At 42.3% G+C, this 22,756-nt stretch overlaps 1 protein-coding gene across 1 annotated transcript in view; it reads left to right on the top strand.

Moving 5' to 3' along the window:
* The window catches only part of LOC135114024 (trichohyalin-like), a 188,426-nt gene that overhangs the window by 24,424 nt on the left and 141,246 nt on the right, over positions 1-22,756 (top strand). Inside the window, exons 4-7 of the mRNA XM_064029651.1 lie at positions 11,270-11,372; positions 12,843-13,008; positions 18,345-18,484; positions 21,481-21,670. Of these exons, the coding sequence (XP_063885721.1) occupies positions 11,314-11,372; positions 12,843-13,008; positions 18,345-18,484; positions 21,481-21,670 (555 nt within the window). The 5' untranslated portion in view covers positions 11,270-11,313. The remainder of the gene's footprint in view (positions 1-11,269; positions 11,373-12,842; positions 13,009-18,344; positions 18,485-21,480; positions 21,671-22,756) is intronic.

The raw sequence follows: 22,756 nt of genomic DNA on the forward strand, positions 1-22,756 counted from the left end.
CCACCCATAAATCTTTTTAATGCTGGAAGAACGTTTGGGCGTTGGCCGTGAAGGGGAATTCTCCGTGAGCTGCGTTGCCGCGTCTCCACAGGACCAACTATTTATTGATGGCAGGAAATGAGCTATGGGAAGTTTCATGGTGCGTGTGACGTAGGGCGGCGTGATCATGTCAACCCCACCCTTGTCCGTCAACACCCACTACTTACCCACATACATACATGTTAACATACGCTTATATTGCTAACTACGAAAATAATTTTAAGTACAATGCACATTATCATGTAACACATTATGTAGCACAACGAATAATGGGTGACGCAGCAATAAAGCACATTATGTAGCACAACGAATAATGGGTGACGCAGCAATAAAGTGCCACAGTAAAGTTTGTTTTGTGTTATTTCCCTCATGTTTAGAGAGAGAGAGAGAGAGAGAGAGAGAGAGAGAGAGAGAGAGAGAGAGAGAGAGAGAGAGAGAGAGAGAGAGAGAGAGAGAGAGAGAGAATAAGCATCATTTTCTGGCCTGGGATTTCTTCACTGACATTGTGGAATTTTCCAAGTAATTATCATAGTGATAATAATCTCTGAGAAAATAAGTACAATAATAATAACAATAATGATAATAATAATAATAATAATAATAATAGTAATAATAATAGTAATAATAATAATAATAATAATAATAATAATAATAATAATAATAATAATAATAATAATAATAATAATAATAATAACAACTGGAACAACAATAAGGTTATCAGTAATCAATATCAGAATTGAAAGATTTTCATTGAACAATATACGTCCATTCAGACAGACTGGCCGGCCACAGGCCTTCAGCAAGACTTGCGGTGTGGGGGTCGTAAACTCCAGGCTGTGCAAGAACCAATGGCGTGAGAGCGTGGCTGCTGTCGCTCCACTAGATCCAAGCTGGCTGATCTTTTTATTGTAAAAGTAATATATATATATGTATTTTTTTTTTGACGAAGACCACCGGTGTCTGCAGGGTGTAAGAGTGTGTAAGTAGTTTTTTGCACCACTGGTGCCTGTGAGGAGTGACTGAAGAATTCACCACGATTGCTTCAGCAGATCACCCAAGGCTGGAAGAGAAACAGCAAGCACACGCAACTCAGAAGATGAGAAACCCGAGGACGAGCACTGCTTCTGCTGCAAACATGAAGCGAAGCCATAGCAAGGGAGACCCTGCCAGGAATGTGGCCACAAAGAGGCCAGCGACGTATGAAAAGGCGCCGCAGCAGTGCAAGAAGAGGCAGAAGGCTATGATAAGTGATGATGATGGTGATGATGAAGAGGAGTAAGGAGGAAGCTGGTGAGGAAAAGGAGGGAGGAGGAGGAGTAAGATGAAGAAAAAGAGGAGGAGGAGGAGGAAGAAAGAAAGTGAGAACCAATGACATTACACACGAGGTTCATTCAACATTATGGCAATCTAAATTCTACTTAATAGTCAAAGTATGTCGCTGTATTTATGCCATATATGGAACCTGGACGAGCCAAGAGTTAAGGGATTGAATTAAATAGTGAGGTGCTGTTGAATTATTCATATCCTACAGCCTTTCTTTTATTCTGTCAACCGATCACCAGTCATCTTCAACCACTCACCAGCCACTGTGCAGCTATGCCCTTCCTCTCACCCCAGCAGGAGGATCAAGTTTCGCCCGTTTATGTGAGACTTACTACTACTACTACTACAGCTGCTGATCTCATTGTTCCATAAAGGGAGGGAGAGGCAGGGCGGGTCTGGCTATTAATCACAAGATGTTCTGAACGGGAACGGCTTTGGCAGTCTTAATTACAGCAGCTGCTTCACGCCCACAACTTAGGCAGTAAAGTGAGAGAGAGAGAGAGAGAGAGAGAGAGAGAGAGAGAGAGAGAGAGAGAGAGAGAGAGAGAGAGAGAGAGAGAGCAATACATATAAAAAACAAATTTCTCCGTGTGTTCCCTTCCCTTTTCCTTGCAATCTGTCCCCTGTAACGAAGCAGCGCGAGGTGAGTGTAGAGAGCGGCAGGGAAGGGAAAAAAGTAGCTGGCTGGTTGTAAAAGGTTTGGTAAAATACTAAACCGTTTTTAGTTTTATTTATTTTTTTTTTTCGCTCGTTGGATTATTTTATTTATTCATTTATTTTTTTTGGGGGGAGAATTTTCTTTCTCTGTTTGTTGGTTCTCTTTTTGCCTGTTTGTTTGTCTGTCTGTGTCCGATTGTTGCTTGTTTTCCCTCTATATTGGTTATGTCTGTCGGCATTTCTCTCTCTCTCTCTCTCTCTCTCTCTCTCTCTCTCTCTTGATGTACTTGCGATTATTCATTGTTGTTGTTATTGTTGTTGTTGTTGTCATTTGCCTTCTTTACCTTGATTACCCCGTACACCTTTAGCTTTAGATGGAAGCGCTGGTTGTGCCAGGCGGCAACCAACGTGTACTGACGAGGGGTACATATCTTAATAGTCGTGCCTCTTGAAATATTACGTGGGCCTCGTTACATGTTGCCAGTTTCATATTCAGTTCTTCGGAGCAGGTTCATTCTTTGTCTTCCACCATCGGCAGGAGTTCGGATTCTCATTAAAAACGTCCTCCCATTAACAGGTACAGTTAAGTAAAGTGAGATGAGAGGCGTGTATACCGTGGTGTATCTGGCCGACGTGTTTCGCTGAGTTCAACTGCTTCTGTTTCGAATTCACGGAGCAAGGAATCAGCCGCAGACGAGCCGGTTGCCAAAGACCAGAATAACACGGACATTGCTGACTCTGTGGTTCCCGCTAATTGATCAAGAGGCGTAGAGGTACCTGATGCAGTATACCAGGAAGTAGAAGTTCTGAGATTGCGAGCATTTCCAAGGTGTCCTGCAGCCTGAGCAGAGGAGTCAAGTGGTAAATAGCGACTGTGGTAATTCAGTTGATGCATAAAGCTGACATCCACTTGACTTAACTGTTTACTCATCCGTCCAGTGCCAATTAACGCATGAGGCCTTTAGTCAGCTGGCGGTGGATGCAGGTGCCGCTGTTTCCCTCGCAGGAAATGAATACCACACAGAGAAGAGGAAGGCCAAGGATATGGAGATGAGAAGACTGACAATGCTGCTTACATGGAATACCGAATTCGTTTAAATGTGATTGTGTGTGTGTGTGTGTGTGTGTGTGTGTGTGTGTGTGTGTGTGTGTGTGCCTTTGATCAGTACAATGCAGTCATGATGCAGGAAGGCCTTGTCAGAGCAGGGCGAAACAGGGAGGCAGAGCTACATCGGCGTGCCTTTCCCGCGCGTCCCCGCAGGCAGTGGTGGCGCGTGGTCAGTTTACACGTAATAATAATCCCTGCGAGGCTGCTCGTTGATCCAGCCGGTCGTTGGGTTCACGAGACACGGTGGGCATGATTAATATTCGCCCATTCTTCCGTAAATCCTGCTATGAGGTTAAAATGAATTATATGAAAAAATAACATACTTATTATTCCATTTCAAAAGCCATGAGACGCCCCCATTAACTGTAACGGATGACGCAAGTAAAATGCTTCTAATATTTCTAATATTTGTCAACGAGAGGGAAATCAATCGAGTGAAAATTAAACTACACATAATTTGTATTGCGACAGATGAATAAAAAATCAAAGCAATAAATGAAAAATTGTGGGATTAAATACCCATGTGTTCTCGATCAAACGAATGACGGAGTGATCCAATATATGTTTTTGAAGCGACGTAATACATATTTTGTTGTAGCTATAGACGCTGATGTAATTTAGCCAATACGATGAGAGTAAATGATTTTTCCCGAATGCTTTAAATGATACAATTAATAATCTATTACATCAGAGTATTATAAGTAATGACATGTTGCCTTTGTAGCTTAAGTAATCTGATAAGGCTTCTATTAATGTGTGTGTGTGTGTGTGTGTGTGTGTGTGTGTGTGTGGGTGTTTCGGGGGATGGGATGGATCGATGTTTGGGAGAGGGGAAGGGAGTCAGGAAGGGAAAAGTTAATTGGTTCGTGAAATGCTGAATATTGTTTTGATGACAAGCATTCAGTTGCGTGAAACAGCAATGCGTGCGTGCGCGAGCGATTGATTGATTGAATGCGTGAGTCACTGATTGGCTGTTGCGCTGATTGACTGAATAATTCCCATGTGGCCGGGAAATGGAATGGTCGAGGTTAAGATGTCGAGAGGGAAGGGAAGCTGCAGGGATAGGAGTGTGTGGAAGAGACTGATTTATCGATAGACTAATTCAATGATTATAATATAGAAGAGGATTGTATATAGAGATCTTTTCATGAGTGACAATTCAGCTGTTTTCTATTTCTTTGTAGTTGTTGGATAGCATCTTTTATAAGTTGTAAAAATGGGTATTGCAAGACTCCTTATCGATATACGAGAACACGATTTTTAGAAGGTTGATAAAGTGCGCCGCCCAACTTGATAAGGAAAGCGAGGTGTATCTGCACTTGCTCCTTAAGACAAGCACGATAAAGCTACGAGTCCATCCCTTCCTTAAATCTACCATGAAGTGAGAAACTTGAAAAAAAGAAGGAAGGATTGTTCGAGGCCGCTCAACTTGACCACGAATGGGAGGTTCTCTTGCACACGCACGTCTGAGAAAGCAATAACGTAAGCCTCGCAACAAAACCACCACCGAGACATTTAGAAACTCCCAATCTTACACGTATTAAACTCCACACGCTCACTGGCCCGCGCCTCCCCACAGCGAGCATGACCTGATCCCTTTATTGCAATTTGGGTCAGGGCCGATGCTCTCCCAATTAAGTTTCATGTCTCGGGACGAACGCCGCCGCAAACACCACATGTAAACATTCTCCGTGCCACTGTCTTCCGGGGATTACACATCGTTACGATCCGCTCTGCTGCGTAAGAATTTGTGAGGTGTGTGTGCTCGAGGACGTTACGATGAGCTCAGAATGTTTCGCCTGTTCTCCTTATTCCTCTAATTTGATTTTGCGTAAAGGTGAACTACCCGGATACTCACCTTCATGTTATTACCGCTACAAAGGACACATCTGCGACTTAGCCACCTGTGAACCACCTAGTAATTTGGAAAGTGCCTGTCTACAGATCTAAATCCATAACGTGTCTCTTGTTAACCCACGTGAAGTATCTCTTTAGTCACGCCTTCATAAGTTTATACATGCCCTTAAATCAGCGACAGATGTAAGTGTGGAGGTGTATTCCTAAGCTGCCCCTGACGACCAAGCAAATTTCAAATAATAGTCTTTAGTCTGAGTGTGTTTTTCTTAGCGGTGTGTTTATCGGCACTTTTATTTTTCAAGCATGCAGCAGCGACCAAAAGGGAGTGAGAGTCTATACACCACATGAAGTGAAGGCTATGAAATGAGTTTTTAATATTATGTGTACGTAGAGGGAGTACACACACACACACACACACACACACACAACTTAACAAACAACGGCTGATTCCACAGCCTGTTAACATTACTTCATACAAAAATAAGGCATGGACATATGCAGTTTTGAGATTTATTGGTGGTAAAATTTCTCTCACCGTCAGTGGAGAACACACACTGTAGTACTTCCACTTTGCCGCTGCTGCTACTGTTATTACCACTACTACTACTACTGGTAGCATCACCACCACCACCACTACCACCACGCATATTACTACTACTACTACTGCCACTACTACTACAACTACTACTACTGCTATTACTATTGCTGCTGCCCCTTGCTTCTGCTGCTACCGCTACTACTGCTGCTACTGCTGGTTCTGCTGGTGCTGGTGCTTTTTGCTATTAAGAGTCTGGTAGGGACTTCGTCAAGACAGAAATGTTTCCAACACTCAAAATAATTACGAGTTGTCCTGCACCATCCACTGCCTGGAAGTAATGGAGTTGTTTGCGTCTCCGTTTTCTTTTTCTAGTTCTTCAGTTTTCTTTTTATATTTTATTGTTATTATTATCACTATTATTATTGTTGTTGTTGTTGTTGTTGTTGTTGTTGTTGTTGTTATTGTTATTGTTATTGTTATTATTATTATTATTATTCGTATTATTATTATTAGTAGTAGTAGTAATAGTAGCATCATCATCATCACTCTCATCAGTATAAGCAATCGTATGTAACAAAAATTATATGCGTCCAGTCCACATCTCTTATAAAACAGAAATTGTGTAAAAATATAACGCGCAACTTTATTTATTCTCGCCTTACACAGATAGTAAAACAAGATTAAAAAAAAAAAACACACACATTAGTATATCCTATGAAGATTTATGAACACCAGCAAATGGAGAATCTTTAAACATCAGAATATCATGAAGGTGCCTCTCCCTGCTGCCACACATCAGTTCTTCAAATCAAGCGTTCTCAACACAAACTTATGAATTACTACCACACACCGTACGTTTTGCAAATTGCCTACGCAGCTTATCACAGAAATAATCTCATTTGACATTTATAGCATGAATAATCACATAAGGTTTCCGTAGCGTGTTATCATTAAATTGAGTATTGTGTTCAGTTGATGAAATCTTATTAGGGACAGATTAATTCAAAGTTTGCCAGACCTACACACTTAAGTTGAGTACGCCTGGGAATATTAATGTAATTTATCTTGTCTTCACATGTGCTCGATCATTAATTTTACGTGGTGTAAGAGAGAGAGAGAGAGAGAGAGAGAGAGAGAGAGAGAGAGAGAGAGAGAGAGAGAGAGAGAGAGAGAGAGAGAGAGAGAGAGAGAGAGAATTTAAGGTGAATATTCTTCATCATCTACTGCTGATCACACACACACACACACAAACACACACACCACATGCTGCCGCCAGTAATTTACCAAGTGACTAGCTCACACACACACACACACACACACACACACACACACATACACCACAGATGCAAAGTTACAAAAAAACAAAAACTCTTCGCATTTTTCACTCACAGAACGCACCATCAATGAATTATCAAATAAAAAAAAAGTTGGTTCTAAAACACATATCGTTTTGTGTACTAATTTTGAAATGTATAGTTTTTTTTTCTGGTACCACTGATCATAACGATAAATTTCCAACCATTACAGCTATTATAGAAACAAGTGGCTCGTGAAAACTATTGGTAGGAGTTAGTGCGTACGGATCACGCAACAGTGCCCTCACCTGAACTATGGAGCCGATTGGTGCTCTGCAATGCAAACTAATGTATAAAATGGCATCAGCTGACCGTAATTGCAGAGCTTAAGTGCATCCGGTTGCTCGGCCACGGCGTTGGTGAATATAATGGTCAGAGAGAGAGAGAGAGAGAGAGAGAGTGGGTGGGTGTCAGGAAAGGTATGGGATGGTCGACACACAATAAAGAATTTTAATGGATTTCTGACAACACAGCAATGTTTTAATAATCAGTGAACAGAGTAGAACTGAAAGGTGTGTGTGTCTAACTGATTGCCTAATTCACTGACTGATTGGTTGATTATCTGATTGATAGCATGACCAGCTGAACCATTTTTGCCTGGCTTCGGAACAGGAGTGTTATGAATATATGGAGCCAGGAGGGAGGGGAGGAAGAGGGAGGGAGAGAAGATTTATGTGTGTGTAAACCGAGGTGTCTGGCCAGTTAGTCTTCTTTAAAGGTAATAGAAAGAAAATTATGTATTGGTGAAGACCTGAACTCTCAAGCAAAACAGCGTAAGTGGAGTTGAAAAAATAAAAAAAAGTTATATGATGTTCCTTCTATTCGATCTTTCATTGGTGACGCGTTTGCCCGACTGACATTATCGACACATTTTCTGGTTGGCCGGTGTGAGATCTGTGGGCTGGAAAAGTGTATTGTTACATTAGACCATGAAATTAACGAGTATTTGTTGTGCAGCAGATATCCGCTTCACGAGTTCATTATGTGTATCATGAGTATGGAAATATTATCATGAAACGCGTACATAGGATTACAATTTTTTCTACATAATTCCAAAGAAAGATCTCCCACACGACCTTTCGCTGTGTTGTTTCCGGAGCGAGTCACAACAAACATCTTTATCACAGTGTGCTCAGCTCGAGGATAATCCAATTCAGTTTCATTGCTCGGAGAAACACCGTTGTTAACATTGTCCACCGCCTCTGTTTCTCTGATGTCGAACACATAAACACATCGTTATACACTGCTGTCCTTCCTCTCTCACACACACAGCAGAAAGGAATTGGTGGCGGAAGCTGTTAGGTGCAGCTTAATATGGTGTGGTCAGCTGGACCCATATTCTGAAGCGCCTTGTTCTCTCATCACTACTACATTGAACAGCCACATAGATGATTATCCGGGTTCTCAAGAGTGTTTGTAATGTTGATAATGTAGAAATCTCGTTAATCTGTCACTAGAACCGTAAGAAAACCCTTAAAAATTGTGTAACTTCAACAAGAGCCTTTTGAATGTAGTGGATATACGGCGCAGTGTTTCAGAATATAGTCCCTGGTGTTCCTGCTCGTATGCAAGGACCTCAAACTTGATTTTGCATGACCGGCGCGTCACTTGCATCTTGTTCACTCGGCCACACACCTGCTGCCTTAATGGTACGGAAGAGAGGAGACCTAACTGCCACGAACCACCTGGCAGCTCGAGAAACACCTTCCTGCGTGTGATATAGATATGCAAACCAAATTATACAATACTCATACGTCCTATATTCGCTTACATAAGTTTACCTTTAAGTTAACTCCAGGTGTGGGCGTGGCGGTGTATTCACGGGAATTATACAACCTGTATTCTGACCGGCCTTGAAAATCAGTGAGCGTGAGGCTGCATCAAAGTAAGCATGAAAATTGATACAGAATACAAGTGTAAGTATTAATGTTTATTGAAGTCGAATTTTCAGAGGACAGTTTCCCCTTCCCCCACGGACACAGATCCACAGCCATGGTGACAACAATCAGTGTCACCACCTGTCCAGACACTGTTTATTACTGTTGCAATATATAAACGCGACATTCATTGCTTGCTTTTCCAGTATTGACTATGATATCACCGAGGGAAGGAATGGTAAACGTTATCACTACAACCACCATCATTACTATCACTACTACTACTATTACTACTACTACAACTACTACTACTACTACCATCATTCTCATTATTACCATCCTTACTTCCACTAAAACCACCCTCTAAATGAAGAAGGATAGAGAAAATAAAGAGAGAAGAAAATCGTATCCAATGAAAAAAAAAAAATAAACAAAAAATTCTACCTCGGATTATTCAGGGCTTGTTCCTCCCTGTACTTTCTCGTTCATATGACCTTTTAACCTGACGACTTTTTTTTACGATTTTCTCTCCTTCCCAAACTTACTCCCGTGTCAACAACCCTCGATAAATACCAGTAGACGGGGATAAACATTTGATGCATCTGCGGCAGGCGATTCCTCTCGACTGAAGTATTGCAGTCTGGTTTTAATCATGACGCTGCTGGTTCATATTAATTACACCACTTAAGTGCACGAGTTTGTGAAATGTTGAGGTTCATTGCTGATGTCTCATATGTAACGGATTGTGTGTGTGTGTGTGTGTGTGTGTGTGTGTGTGTGTGTGTGTGACTGAGTTACTGAATTGCTGATGGCCTGAATAACTACTTTCTGTTGGTGAGGAATGGTCACGGTCACGGTGGGAGGGAATGGAGGGCAAGGCAGCGTGGGAGTATCAGCTACCTAAAGAAATAGAGAGGAGCCTGAATGGTAAAGAAAATAATCCCAAAAAATAGCGGAAATGTACAGGATATTTTTATAAAGGTAGATATTAACTCCATATAAATCTTGAAATAAAGAGAACATAAGAACATAAGAAATAAGGGAAGCTGCAAGAGACTTAACAATCGGTCCTGTCTTAAATTTGTGACTACTTTAGAGTTCCCTCAGGTCATTCAGCCTCCATTACTAGCAGTGTGAAAGAACTGTGTACCTCACGGAGCATATGGAGTGAAAATTATCATAACCTAGACGGCGCAAAATTTGAGAAAATAAGCTTATTTGTTCAACGTCAAAGCGCAAGCAATGTGATATGAACGGCTTGGTCACACGCAACAACCACGATGTAAACTTCACTCATAATCTTACTTTCCTCCTCTGTAACTAAACTCATGGAAAGCAAACAGTAATAACTGGATGGTGGAAATTTTGGATGAAAGACCTTTATTTGTCAGAGATCGAAAACTCAAACACTGGAAGATAAACACATAAGCAAAATGCAATATCTCGGTATAACTTTCAGCCAACTCGCACTTCCAAAACACTTCTGCTTCGTATTCCATTTTGCTCTCGGCTACCTCCAAGAATCAATTTATCTTTGAAATCATAAATATTCATGACTTTTCTCTTCTTTCCCTGTGCGTGTGTTCTCTACACAAGCCTTTGGAAAAACCGAGCGAAGCTTTGAGGTTGGCGTGCGTCCCGGCTGGGGAAGATGCGGGCTGCTCGGAGTGATGTTTTGTTCTTGTTTTGTTCATGCACTGATTTCCTATTATTTATCCCCTGTCCTTTGGTGAGAGAGAGAGAGAGAGAGAGAGAGAGAGAGAGAGAGAGAGAGAGAGAGAGAGAGAGAGAGAGAGAGAGAGAGAGAGCAAACATTCAATCCTCTATCCTCTCTGAATCCTCCCTCCTTCATCCTTTGTTCTGGGAATCAAAAAAAAAAAAAAAAAAAAAGAAAAACAGATTCTCCCTTAAAGAATTAGTAACGATAATAATCCATCTGCTTTTCATCAGGCAACAGTGATTATTGAACCTAATGTTAAGAAACGAACACATAAGGGCAACAAAAATATAATCACGTATATGAATCAGAGTTCGAGAGAGAAATGACGTGAAAAGTTAAGCGAACCCAATTATCCGGCATTAAATCAGAGACTGGGTTGTTCCTTGCCTTTTGTTTCCTTACCACACGCTTTGTTGCACGTACGACCAGAGCAATTAGCAGCTGGTTGAGTAATTAGTCTTAATAAGCTGCCTTTACTTCCCCATTAGCTGCTTGTCGGTCAGAAGTGAAGAGAGAGAGAGAGAGAGAGAGAGAGAGAGAGAGAGAGAGAGAGAGAGAGAGAGAGAGAGAGAGAGAGAGAGAGAGAGAGAGATCCAACACATTATCTTAGCTCTGACTACCACAACGTTATTAACAAAATATTCTTCATTACTGTGTTAGATTTAAGTTTTAACACACTTCTGAATCTTGCAAAGTGTACCGAGAAGTCGTGTGTGTGTGTGTGTGTGTGTGTGTGTGTGTGTTTGGTGTGTGTGTGTGTTTGGAAGACTTTTATAAGACGTATATCCCCCACAGAGCCACCACGACTTCATCATGAGGAGAGGGACGCGCAGGAGGCCATGGAGAGAGAGAAGCTGGAGCTAGAGTGGCAGACGAGACTGGCGGAGATCGAGAACAGGTGAGGGTGAGGAGGAGCAGAAGGGAGAGGTGCTGGTGGTGGTGGAGGTGGTGGAGCTAGAAGAGGAAGAAGAAGAAAAAAAAAGGTTGGTGGGAGGAGGAGACTGAGGAGGAGGAAAAGAAGAAAACAACAACAACAGCAAGACAAAACAAAGGTGGGAGTTTCATAATTGTGTAGTAGCAATATACGTAAGATAATCATGAAGTGTTGTGTACAGTAACATTTAAAAAGGTAGAAGATTACTGCAATCAGTTCTAGAATGTATTCAAAATGCATTATAGTCTCTTTTTTATCATGCTTCCTTATCTTTAATCATACACGTGTCAAACACAAACCACTATCGCATACTTGAAATGTAACAGCAATTTCAGCGAATAATGATATTGTTAAATCACTCATTGCCAAACGACTCAAATAAAATATAAGGTCTTTAGAGTAAATTCAGGAATCATTATCGCCACCATACATGTAAAAGGAATAATAACTCACAAATATCCCTAATTAATAACGAACAGAGAGAGAGAGAGAGAGAGAGAGAGAGAGGAGACACCAACCCTCGCTCTCAGATCCGTGAGGGGGAGGTATCCTGTCACCTCATGAATTCTTGAGGTGTGGCGTTCGCAAGGTGGGGAAGGGGTGGTGACAGACAGGCAGACAGACAAAACAAAGGGAAGGAGGAAGAATAGAACATGAAGCCAGAGAGGTCAAGGATAAAATGGAAGGAGGATAGAGTTCAAGAAGCAGATAGCTGAGGAAGACAAGGAATATAGGAATAAAGAAAGGAGAGTGGAAGGGAAGGAAAGGAAGATGATGATAGCGAAGATATGGAAAATATATGAGAAAAAACGTGAGGCTGGAGACGAGAGAGAGAGAGAGAGAGAGAGAGAGAGAGAGAGAGAGAGAGAGAGAGAGAGAGAGAGAGAGAGAGAATAGACTGATATACGTATTGGGTGATTCATTGATTTCTAACACTTAATATATTAACCTGAACAGCCTTAAAAATAAAAGTCACTTAAAGACACACATACCAACGCAGCAGGTGAAAATAATCTCCACGTTATGAAATCCAAGTTAACAAGTCCGGTAAAAGAAATGAGTAATGAGATTCACTAGGGAAGCGCGATAGGGAGTGAATCTCATGTCTGTGTTGAGTACCTTTAATTTGAAGGACAGATATTTTTCTTTTTTATGGGACAATTGCCCGCTCCCTAGGTCGCCCAGCCTTAAATGTGTACCAGTCAGTTTTGAGTGGGAAAGTAAAGGCGGCAGAGAAAGGAACTGGCTACTATTTCATATGCCGAGATCCAGGAAGGGTGACGTTACCACCCCTACGCCAGCGCTCGTAGAAGTACGGCACTCCTTTATGTTTAACGAGATTCACAGTAACTAGATTTTTGGCACAAATTTCCCCATAGCAGGGTCCCAGGTAACAAGGCTCTATATGAACGCTAATCAGACGACTCCCGGCAGGTACAAGAGCCAGGTGCGGAGGGTCACTGACGACATGGAGGTGCTGACGGCGGAGTGTGATATCTTGAGGCGGCGGGCGTCGGAGTGTGGCACCGGGGAGGCGTCCTTGCGTGAACAGATGATGGCCATGGAGAGAGACCACGAGAAGCAGCGGCGGGACTGGGAGGTGAGAAACTTATGTCTGTTTTCTCGTTTTCTATACCATATCTCCTCTTAGTCTGAGCACCATGTTCTGAAACACTTCTGCTCTCACCTGGTCTACTTTCAAAAGGTTGTAGTGGAAGTGCCACGGATTTTTAAGGGTCTTTTTATGGTTTTAGTGAAAGATTAATAAGATTTCTACATTATTATCCCTTTCAGTACTAGAGGCCATTCCAAGCTTCATAGAATCTGTTGCTATTAAACAGAACAGAGTTAATAGAGTTGCAACATTAGTGGACGATGATTTTTAACGCTTTCATCACAACAAATGCAATCCTACACATGATGCAATCTTGTAATGGCATCCAGAATAAAATTAAACTGTGTCGTGGTACTGAGAGGATTAACAGTAGAAACACTCTTGAGAACTCGGCTAATTATCTCCGTGGCCTTAAGAAAATATTCGTAGTAAGAGAGTGAAGCGTTTCTGAATACGGGAAACATCAAGATAGCAATAAATTTCTATCTTATCTCTCTTTCTTTCTCGGGGATGGAAATGCTGGGTGATTTATTCCTGGCCTTTTTCTCCTCTCGCTTCGAAACATCAAGGCAAGGATAGATTTTCACTTTATCACTCCTTCTTTCTCGGGGATAGAAATGTTCGGTCATATATTTGCTTTGGTGAAACTTCGTAAGGGGATTCCAGTGTCAACAGCTGTAATGGATCGGTGTCGAGGCCGCTGACTTTTAATTATTATTTTTTTCTTATAACTTTGGTGACAGCTTTGATTAAGGTTTGTTTTCATTCTTGGGCGATCTGTTGCCGTTCTTCGTTGCTTCCTTTTCTGCTTCTCTTTTTTTTTCTCTCCTTTTCTTCCTTTATTTTTTTCTTCAATTGCTTTTCATCGTCATTTTTATTCATCTGCATTTCGTTTTACCCCTCCCCTTGCTCCTCCTCCTCCTCCTCATTCACTTCGACTTTGTTACTGTTCTCGTCCTTCTCTTAATCCTCGCCCACTTCTTACGCCTTCCTCCTCCTCCCTTTACTTATCACCCTCCTCACTTCTCCTCACCCCACTTCTCTTTGTTGACCTAAAAAATCCTTCCCTTTCCTCCACACACAAACATAGAACAGCCACGTCCAAACTAATAAAATACCCGAGTCAACAGTCCCATAATCAGAGAGAGAGAGAGAGAGAGAGAGAGAGAGAGAGAGAGAGAGAGAGAGAGAGAGAGAGAGAGAGAGAGAGAGAGGGAGTGTTTAACCAGAGAGTCACACACCAGCAATAATCCGGCCAGTGAACCTACTCTTCAACACGTCACAAAAATAAACACGGGAAGGAACATCACTTAATAAGCCAATAATTAGTGACGAGAGGAGGGTAATGGCCCCGCGCTTGTGATCATTATCCGCTGGCTGGCGACCTGATTTAGTGGTGAAAGAGTCGGAAAATATCAGAATCATGCGTGGCTTAATCTTTAGTCTGACTAGCCTGGATGGTTGGGATCATGTGCTTGTGTGTGTGTGTGTGTGTGTGTGTGTGTATGTGTGTGTGTGTGTGTGTGGGAGCCCTGTCTCTTTTTCGTCCTCACTTTTACCAATATCAAACATATAAAAAAAAATAAATAAACTGTATATTTTTTTTTGTGTAGAGGTGGGATCTTAAGAGGGCGGGTTGCATGCGGGTCTTACACTGTGCAACCCACCGTGCTTAATAATGGAAATAACTTTTAGTGTAAATAAATATGTTGGTGACCTCGACCGAACGATAAGAGCTTGGACAAACTTGCGGCCAGAAAGTTAGTTCTTGTTATGGTAAGTTTGTTTAGGCGAGTTTTCGTATCTTTTTGAGCCGTGTTGAGAGCCAAACTTTTCAACTTTTTCCCTTATTTTTTACAAGGTTATTATTAGACTCACCTCTGCCGCTGACAGTTACATGAAAGACCACAGGCCGCCACTCCACGCCTTGCTGTGAAAACAGAGAGAGAGAGAGAGAGAGAGAGAGAGAGAGAGAGAGACGGATGGTAGAGCATCTTTCCACTTCAAATCATGGGGGAAAACAAAAACATTAATTGTAGATGATGATAACTCTCGAGCCGCCGGCAGGACGCGAGGGAAAAAGAGATAAAAGTATTAAGTAAAAGTTCCTCCAGTCCAGACAAGCAGGGAGCAGATGGCTGGATTTTGTGGTCACATTTAAAATCAGAACCTCACTTGAGCAGATTTTCTTTTTTTAATAATCTACATATTTTTTTAAGGTTATTTTTTTTTGTAATGCAGTCTCTTGTAGGTAGTCTGTAGCTAATAAACGACCACGTGAATCAATCTCCTCCTCCTCTTTCTCTCTCTCTTAGCTGAAAACTATGATGATAATTTTCCCAACATCACGTACATTTTAGAAACCTTTTTGTACTAGTCTCTCAAACAATTCAGTATTTTTTTCTTTTATGTGGGAAGGACACCGGCCAAGGGCAACAAAATCATAACAAAAAAAGACAGGCCCACTGAGTCCCAAACAAAATCGTAAACTGTCGTCAGAAATGAAAGGATAAGTGTCTTGAAACCGTAGCCGTAAAAAGACAAAAAAAGACCTCGTACTCTTTTTTTCATGTGTGTCAGTATTTTCTACACGGTTCTGGAAGCTAAAAAGGAACGGGCATAGCAGTGAGAGAGTCAAACCAACACATGGCCACTTTGCTGAGAATTACAGCGTCACGGTATGCGGTGGTGCTGTTCCACGTACGTCACTGCGGCTATGTATTGTGGGAAACGCGGTAGCTTGCCTAATGGAGAATTTCTTAGTCTTAACCCGATTAATTATACCTGTCAGATGTACTAATGGCTACAGCGCCTTTACTACCATAAATGCAAACGCGGCGAAACCAAAACAAGAACACAGGGAAACCAGGATTATTCAACTGTTGCCTTTCGTATAACTTTGAAAAGAGTGATAGATTGTGAGGGGGGGGGGAATTGTTGTTGCAAGAACGCTTATAGCAGGAACACAGGAAACTACGTGGGACTGCTCAACTGCTGGGAAACTAGAATTACTCAACTACTGTCTTTCATGTAACTTCTATAAGAGTGATGAATTGCGAGGAAGGGGGAATGTATCTCGAACGCTTTTATTATACTCAAGATCCACAGAAGAGTCCCGAATGCAGGTAAACACTCGCCTTCTTACTAGTACATCTGAGTGAGGAGGTAGATAGATCTTTACCCTCCAGCGTCGTCTGAAACATACGAGCCAGGGAAAGTAGCCCATGAATATTATAAACACCGCAATTTATCACATTCAGAGACGATGGAATGATAATATAACGAAAAAATAAATGCACTTACGCTTTCTCTATTCCCTCTCACATAATTCAGATAACCAATCAGACACATTCCCACTTCACTATACAAAAGGGACTCTCACCTCTCTTTTATCGTCATTTAGTTCCATTTTCTCTCGCCGGTTAATTATTGGGACAGGTGTGTGCGGCACTACGAGGCATTAACACTATAATATTTAATGCAATACTCTGATACGACCCGCAGCACTAATAATTAAAGGCACGGAGGCTTTGATGTGAGTGGGCCATTCATTTCATTAGCTTCTGGTCTCTCTCTCTCTCTCTCTCTCTCTCTCTCTGTGTGTGTGTGTGTGTGTGTGTGTGTGTGTGTGTGTGATCATGGATATTGATAGAGATAGATAGATAAATACATCGAGACAGAGAGAGAGAGAGAGAGAGAGAGAGAGAGGCATTTCATTAAGGCGTCCATCAGGATTTGTGTTTTTTTCCCCCAGCGATCATTACCGTCATCATTATAATTAGCGGCTGCCAAGTATTTGCAACGCCCCGACACGCATCAAAAGGCCAGAGTGAGCAGAGCGACTCTTTCCCTACCACCTTTTAAACGCGTACTCGTGAACTCTCGCGAACCATTGACCTGTAATTAAAGGATTTGGAGTAATTGACATAACACTTCCATTATCTCGTCGTGCTGTTTATTAGTCCAGTGCTTTCTCTTTATTTTTTTTCTTTCCTCTCCTCCTTCCTGTTTATAATTTCGCTTTTCTCCCTGTCTGGAATCCGGAACTATCTAGGTATTTTATTGGTCAGTCGGTTTTTCCTCTATTTTTGTTGCTATTCTTCCTTCCTATCTACATTTTGTCTTCTCTCTTCATACAAAGTCAAGGTAAAAAAAAAATATTAGTTTGATGCCATTTTTGTCAGTAAGTCATACCCTTTACCAGTTCAAAGTGTTCCCTTTACTTTCTCTTTCCTTCTGTCCTTCCTACCTCAGTGTTTCCAGTTTTCTCTTTCCTTTTCTATTGTGCCGCTCTTGCTCCCTTATCCTCCCGACGTGGAACAGCTGCACCGTCCCTTCATCTGTCTGAAGGGGAAGGACTCTGTGGTAATAGTGTTAGCTTCGTTTTTTCCTTTGTGTAGGGCTCACACCTTTGTCCTTTTGGGGAGTGGCACTTACGTTCTTATTCCACCCATGGCTTGTATCCTTGAAACAGTTCCCATTTTCTGTTTGATAGTCAAGGAAGTGAAATACCAAGCTTAATGAATGTTCACATAAGTCGTGTTGCATTTAGATTTAAAATAGTTCTCTTCACTGGCTTGTAAAACTGCAAGACTCGACCTGCCATGCAAATCTTAACTTATGCAGGAATGAGAGACAGACTAGTGATAAATTTAATCATTCTGTCATACGATTGAAAAGTGTAATCTAATATATGTTATGGGGTGGGTTGTATGGAGTGAGAGAGAGAGAGAGAGAGAGAGAGAGAGAGAGAGAGGAGAGGAGAGAGAGAGAGAGAGAGAGGAGAGAGAGAGAGAGAGAGAGAGAGAGAGAGAGAGAGAGAGAGAGAGAGAGAGAGAGAGAGAGATCCCCCTCACTAACATAAGAAAATAAGAAAATAAAAGAAGTTGCAAGAAGACATCAGGCCTATACGTGGCATTCCCTGTATGAAACACACCTTCCTATTTCCACCTATCATCCCCATTTGTAAATTTATCCAATCTTCTTTTAAAACCCAGCACTAACTACCTGACTACTGAGCCCACTCCATCCATCTACCACTGTATTTGAGAACCATTTCCTTCCGTTCGCTTTTACAAATCCATTCTTTTTTCAAGCATGAACCCACTATCTCTTGTTTCTATCCTGATTACTGATCCTGGGAATTTTACTTACGTCACCCTTGTTATAACCCCAAAGCCATTTAAGGACTTCTTTCGGGTCCCTTCTTGAATCTGCTATGTATCTCTTGTTTTATCCTAATTACTTATCCTGAGTATTTGCTTAGGTCTCCCTTGTTATATTTCCTATACCACTTGAAGACTTGTGCCTGATGTTTACAGATGCAGATGCAGATGAAGGTGCAGGAAGAGCAGGAGGAGATCTTGGCATTCGGGAAAGAGCGACGAGACTTCGATGCGAGGATACGACAGCTGCACGAGGAGCGGAGGGACGCCGACCAGCAGTGGGAGGAGAGGCTGAGGTGAGAGCACGAAGGGACGCAAAGGGGAGAGAAAACAAATACTATACCAGATTTGTTGATCGTAATGAAGTCTTCTTTGATGGTCTGCATTATCTAGTTAAAGATGAGAGATCTGGCGTTGAATATGGAAAGAAACGCGTGGAGGGGGGGTGAGGAGGAGGAAAAGGAAGTGGAGGTACGGGCATCGAGTCAGGCGATCATCAGGAAAGATAGGCCTGGGATCATAAATGCCTCAGGATGTCTGGGCCACCGGTCACTTTGGCACCCAGAATGTCTCTAGACTTGACATCTTGACCACAGGCTTGGTGAAGGAAGTACGTGAATCCACTCACACTCAATAGTTCATCCACCCATCCACGCACTCATCCACCCACTCACTCAACCACATCCACCCATAATCCACTCAACCACACTCGCACCCAACCATCCCGTCCACTAACGGCGTCCAGAAAGCTGTCGTTCCGGGTGATGATGATGGGACAAGGATCATGTAGGCCAGCGCCGCCCCGTGATGCCCCTCGCTGCCACACACACACACACACACACACACACTCTCTCTCTCTCTCTCTCTCTCTCTCTCTCTCTCTCTCTCTCTCTCTCTCTCTCTCTCTCTCTCTCTCTCTCTCTCTCTCTCTCTCTCTCTCTCTCTCTCTCTCTCTCCTCCTATCTCCCCAGTGTCTTCACGAAACCATATACCCACTGACCAAAGAAATCCTTGGCATTTAGACGTCAGACCTAAGAGGGCATAAAATATGGTTGGGGTGGGTTCTGAAATGAATTCTCCGAGTGTACGAAGTGACCTGTAGACCGAACGTCCTGAGGCCTTTGTGGTGTCTCTGATGATCACCTGCCTGCCTTGTGGATCGCATCACCTCAGTATCTTCCACCTCAGTACGTACTCGGCCAATGCGTGGATAGCGTGGTGTGATTCAGAGACAGTGTGGAGGGATAGAGTGAAGGGCGTATAGCGTTTCCAAGAGAGCGATGAGAAAACTAATACCCAGAAGGGGAAAACGCATGAAGAGAATCACAGGTGAAAAATGGGAAAGAGTAGTGAAAGGCATGGTTTTAATTTTCACTTGCAGCGGAGGTTTGGCCGTAACGGAACCATAAAACATCACTGGACCTGTCAAAAAAATGTCCTTTTTATTTTCCATTTTTTCTAACGGCATTCTTTTCAGCTTTTCCTGGCCTGCCAACAACATTTTTTTCATGCATTCATCTATACCAGAGGGGCAATTAAGCAAGTCTGGCTAGCAAAGAAAAAGGGAGCGAGAGGCAGAAGGGCGCACACACACACATCCCCTGCTGTAGTGAGTCCTTTATCCCGGAACATGAGACCCGGAGAATGTCGGAGATTGAAGACCCACTAGCACTGGCGAGATGATGTACTGGCCAGCAAGGGGAAGAAACAAAGGAAGGCTGGCGAGCACAAGGAGGCTGAGACACATCCATGCAACCCTCCGTCTGCCCCTTCTCTTCCTCCTCCCTGCTCTCCCTAGAAAGCCGCACTGTGCCGCTATTTACGATACACGCACAGCATTTACAACCTCCCTCACAAATAAAAGTAGTCATAAACCTCGACTCTTTCTTACTTTCTTGTTGTGGTTTTTATATACAACATGACACCATTTTCTTTGGGTGGGTGGGGAGAAGCCCTCTTCTGTACTATCCTGTCTCTCCCACTTATAGCGTAGAATTGTCACCCCAACAGTCTTATAAGAATCTCAAGGTCTGTTTCTGTCTGGACTTTCTTTGTGTTCCTTTGTATTCTTCCCTTTCCTCTTCCTCCTCCTTCCGTTTACTGGTTCTACTTCCGCTTCTCCCGTCTCCCTTCCCTTGGCATTTGTTTCCTTTCTTTCCTTCCTCCCTTCTCTCTGTCCTTCCTTCCCTCTTCATATGTCATTCTCTCTCTCTCTCTCTCTCTCTCTCTCTCTCTCTCTCTCTCTCTCTCTCTCTCTCTCTCTCTCTCTCTCTCTCTCTCTGCAGTTATAACACCATGTTTCCCTTTCTTTTACACTACGACACCTCCTTTCTTTTCATTTGTTTCACCCTTCTTTCCTACGTTCTCACCTCTTTGCTGATCCTCCTCTCGTTTCCTTTCCTCTTTCCTATCTGCATCTCCTCTCCCCATCCTCTTCCTGCCCCTGCTCCAGTTTGCCCAGAGCATTTCCTTCCATTCTCACTTCCCCTTCCCACTCTCCCTTCCATTTCCCTTCCTCTCTCCCTCCGTCAATACTTCTCTCCCTCCCTTCCCTGCCAGATTGTCAGTACTCTAACAAAGGTCACAAATAACGTAAAACTTGGCTATTTTTTCCCCTCCGAGTTGTCTGGCGCATTGCACGGCGCAGATGGAAAGATTTAAAAAGTAGCGTTCAATTAAATAGGCATTTGATTCCCCGGATTCATTCATTCCCTTTACTCGGCACCGGAATATGCTTCTATTTTGCTGAGTTTATTATTTTTTTTTCCCCTCGTTGGATTTTTTTTTTTGTATGTGTGTTTGTTTTCGTTTTGTGCACGTAAATGTGTGTGTGTGCGTCTGAGAGAGAAAGAGAGAGAGAGAGGGAGAGAGAGAGAGAGAGAGAGAGAGAGTGTGTGTGTATGTGTGTGTGTGTGTGTGTGTCTCCTCAATCTCTTTTCCAGGTTTGATTTTCTCCAATTTTCTGCACTTCGTTGTCTTTACGCTCTCCACCTCTTTTTTTTTTTCTCCTCCTCCTCGTCCTCCTCCTCCTCTTCCTCCTCGTCCGCCTCCTTTTCTTTCTCCTCTCTTTTCTTTTCTTTCGTCCGTCACATCCATCTCCAGCACATTTACTTTGATATACCACATTCACCACGACTATCATCTTCTCTTTGTGGCTCTGGCATTTTCACACTCCTCATACTTACACATTTCATGCTCGTCTTTATCTTTGCTTATTCTTCTTTTTAGTCGTCATCTTCTCGGTAATGCCCTTCAGTTTCATTCACCGTCCTTTCTTCCTTCTTCTTAACAGGGAGAAGAGTCGAGAGTACGAGAGAAAGCTGCGTGAAGCCATTGACAAGCGGGACGCAATGCAGCAGCGGATCGACGAGAAGGAGGAAAGCTTCGAGTCTCGTCTGAGGGCCAAGGTGGACGAGTGGAAGTCTGAGTGGGACGAGGTGGAGGAGGGACTGAGGAGTGAGATACGCAGGTTGAAGAATGAGGTGAGTTATGTAATGGTAGGGAAAGAGGAGGAGGAGGAGGAGGAGGAATATAATGAGAAAGACATACAGTAGCAGGTCTCTTAACAAGGCTTTTCTGGAGGAGCTAAACGAATTATATCTTCCAAATTTACATGCAAGTTAAGGAAGCAGGACAAAAACGAAGGCTGGCATGGAGTATTTTACAGGAAAAGTGTTGAAAATGTGCGTGAATATTCGTTACGTGTCACATTTCAGACACCACACAGTTGAAGATTACTAACCAAATGTGTCTTTACTTTTCCCGCTGTCACTGCTTTATTCTTATTATCCAGGGCGTCCATGTGATTTCCCACCTTGCCATCATTGCAGTATTGATGAACGAGTATATTTCCTTACGTCTTCCGAGCTAATTATTTACCACGTACAGTAACAAATAGAGAAATCAATAAAAATGAAGCAGAGCGTGGCTTCCATTCATAGACGTCCGAGGAAGAAATATGTATGCACTATTTATATAAAAACAAACACTAAACAACTGCTCCCAAACACACACACACACACACACACACACACACACACATCTAAGGTATCGTCTTTTCAGGCAGGTGTCATAAACATGCTTGAGTCTGAGAGAAGGAAAAAGTGACGGAAGCATTAGACGATTAAGGAAGCTGAGGTAGATTTTAATAAACATCTTTGAAGGATAAACTTCCGGTAACAGAGGTGGGGATCAGTACTCAGCGTTCCAATATTCTTTTTTGTATTGGTGATTAAGTAGATTGTTGAGAAATACGATCGGAAAAATAAGAAAAAAGATATCCTGTTTGATCTTTATTTTGAACGTTTGCCAACAATTCAAAACCCATTATTCCATTTGGCGCTTGACTGATCAGTTATGAAATGTTGCCATAAAAATGAAATCGTTCGAAAGATGAAGAAGAAGGAAGAGAAAGAGGAGATAAAATTATAAGAAAACTATAACCCAAGATGAAAGAGGAGATAAATGAGAATGGAGGATAAGGAGACAAAAGGAGAAGAAAGTTTAATGCAAGCGAAGATGAAAAGTAAACAGAAATAATAAATTAGATAAATCAGAAACAAGGGAGA

The sequence above is a fragment of the Scylla paramamosain genome, chromosome 27 (genome assembly GCF_035594125.1).
Source record: "Scylla paramamosain isolate STU-SP2022 chromosome 27, ASM3559412v1, whole genome shotgun sequence".
NCBI lineage: Eukaryota > Metazoa > Arthropoda > Malacostraca > Decapoda > Portunidae > Scylla > Scylla paramamosain.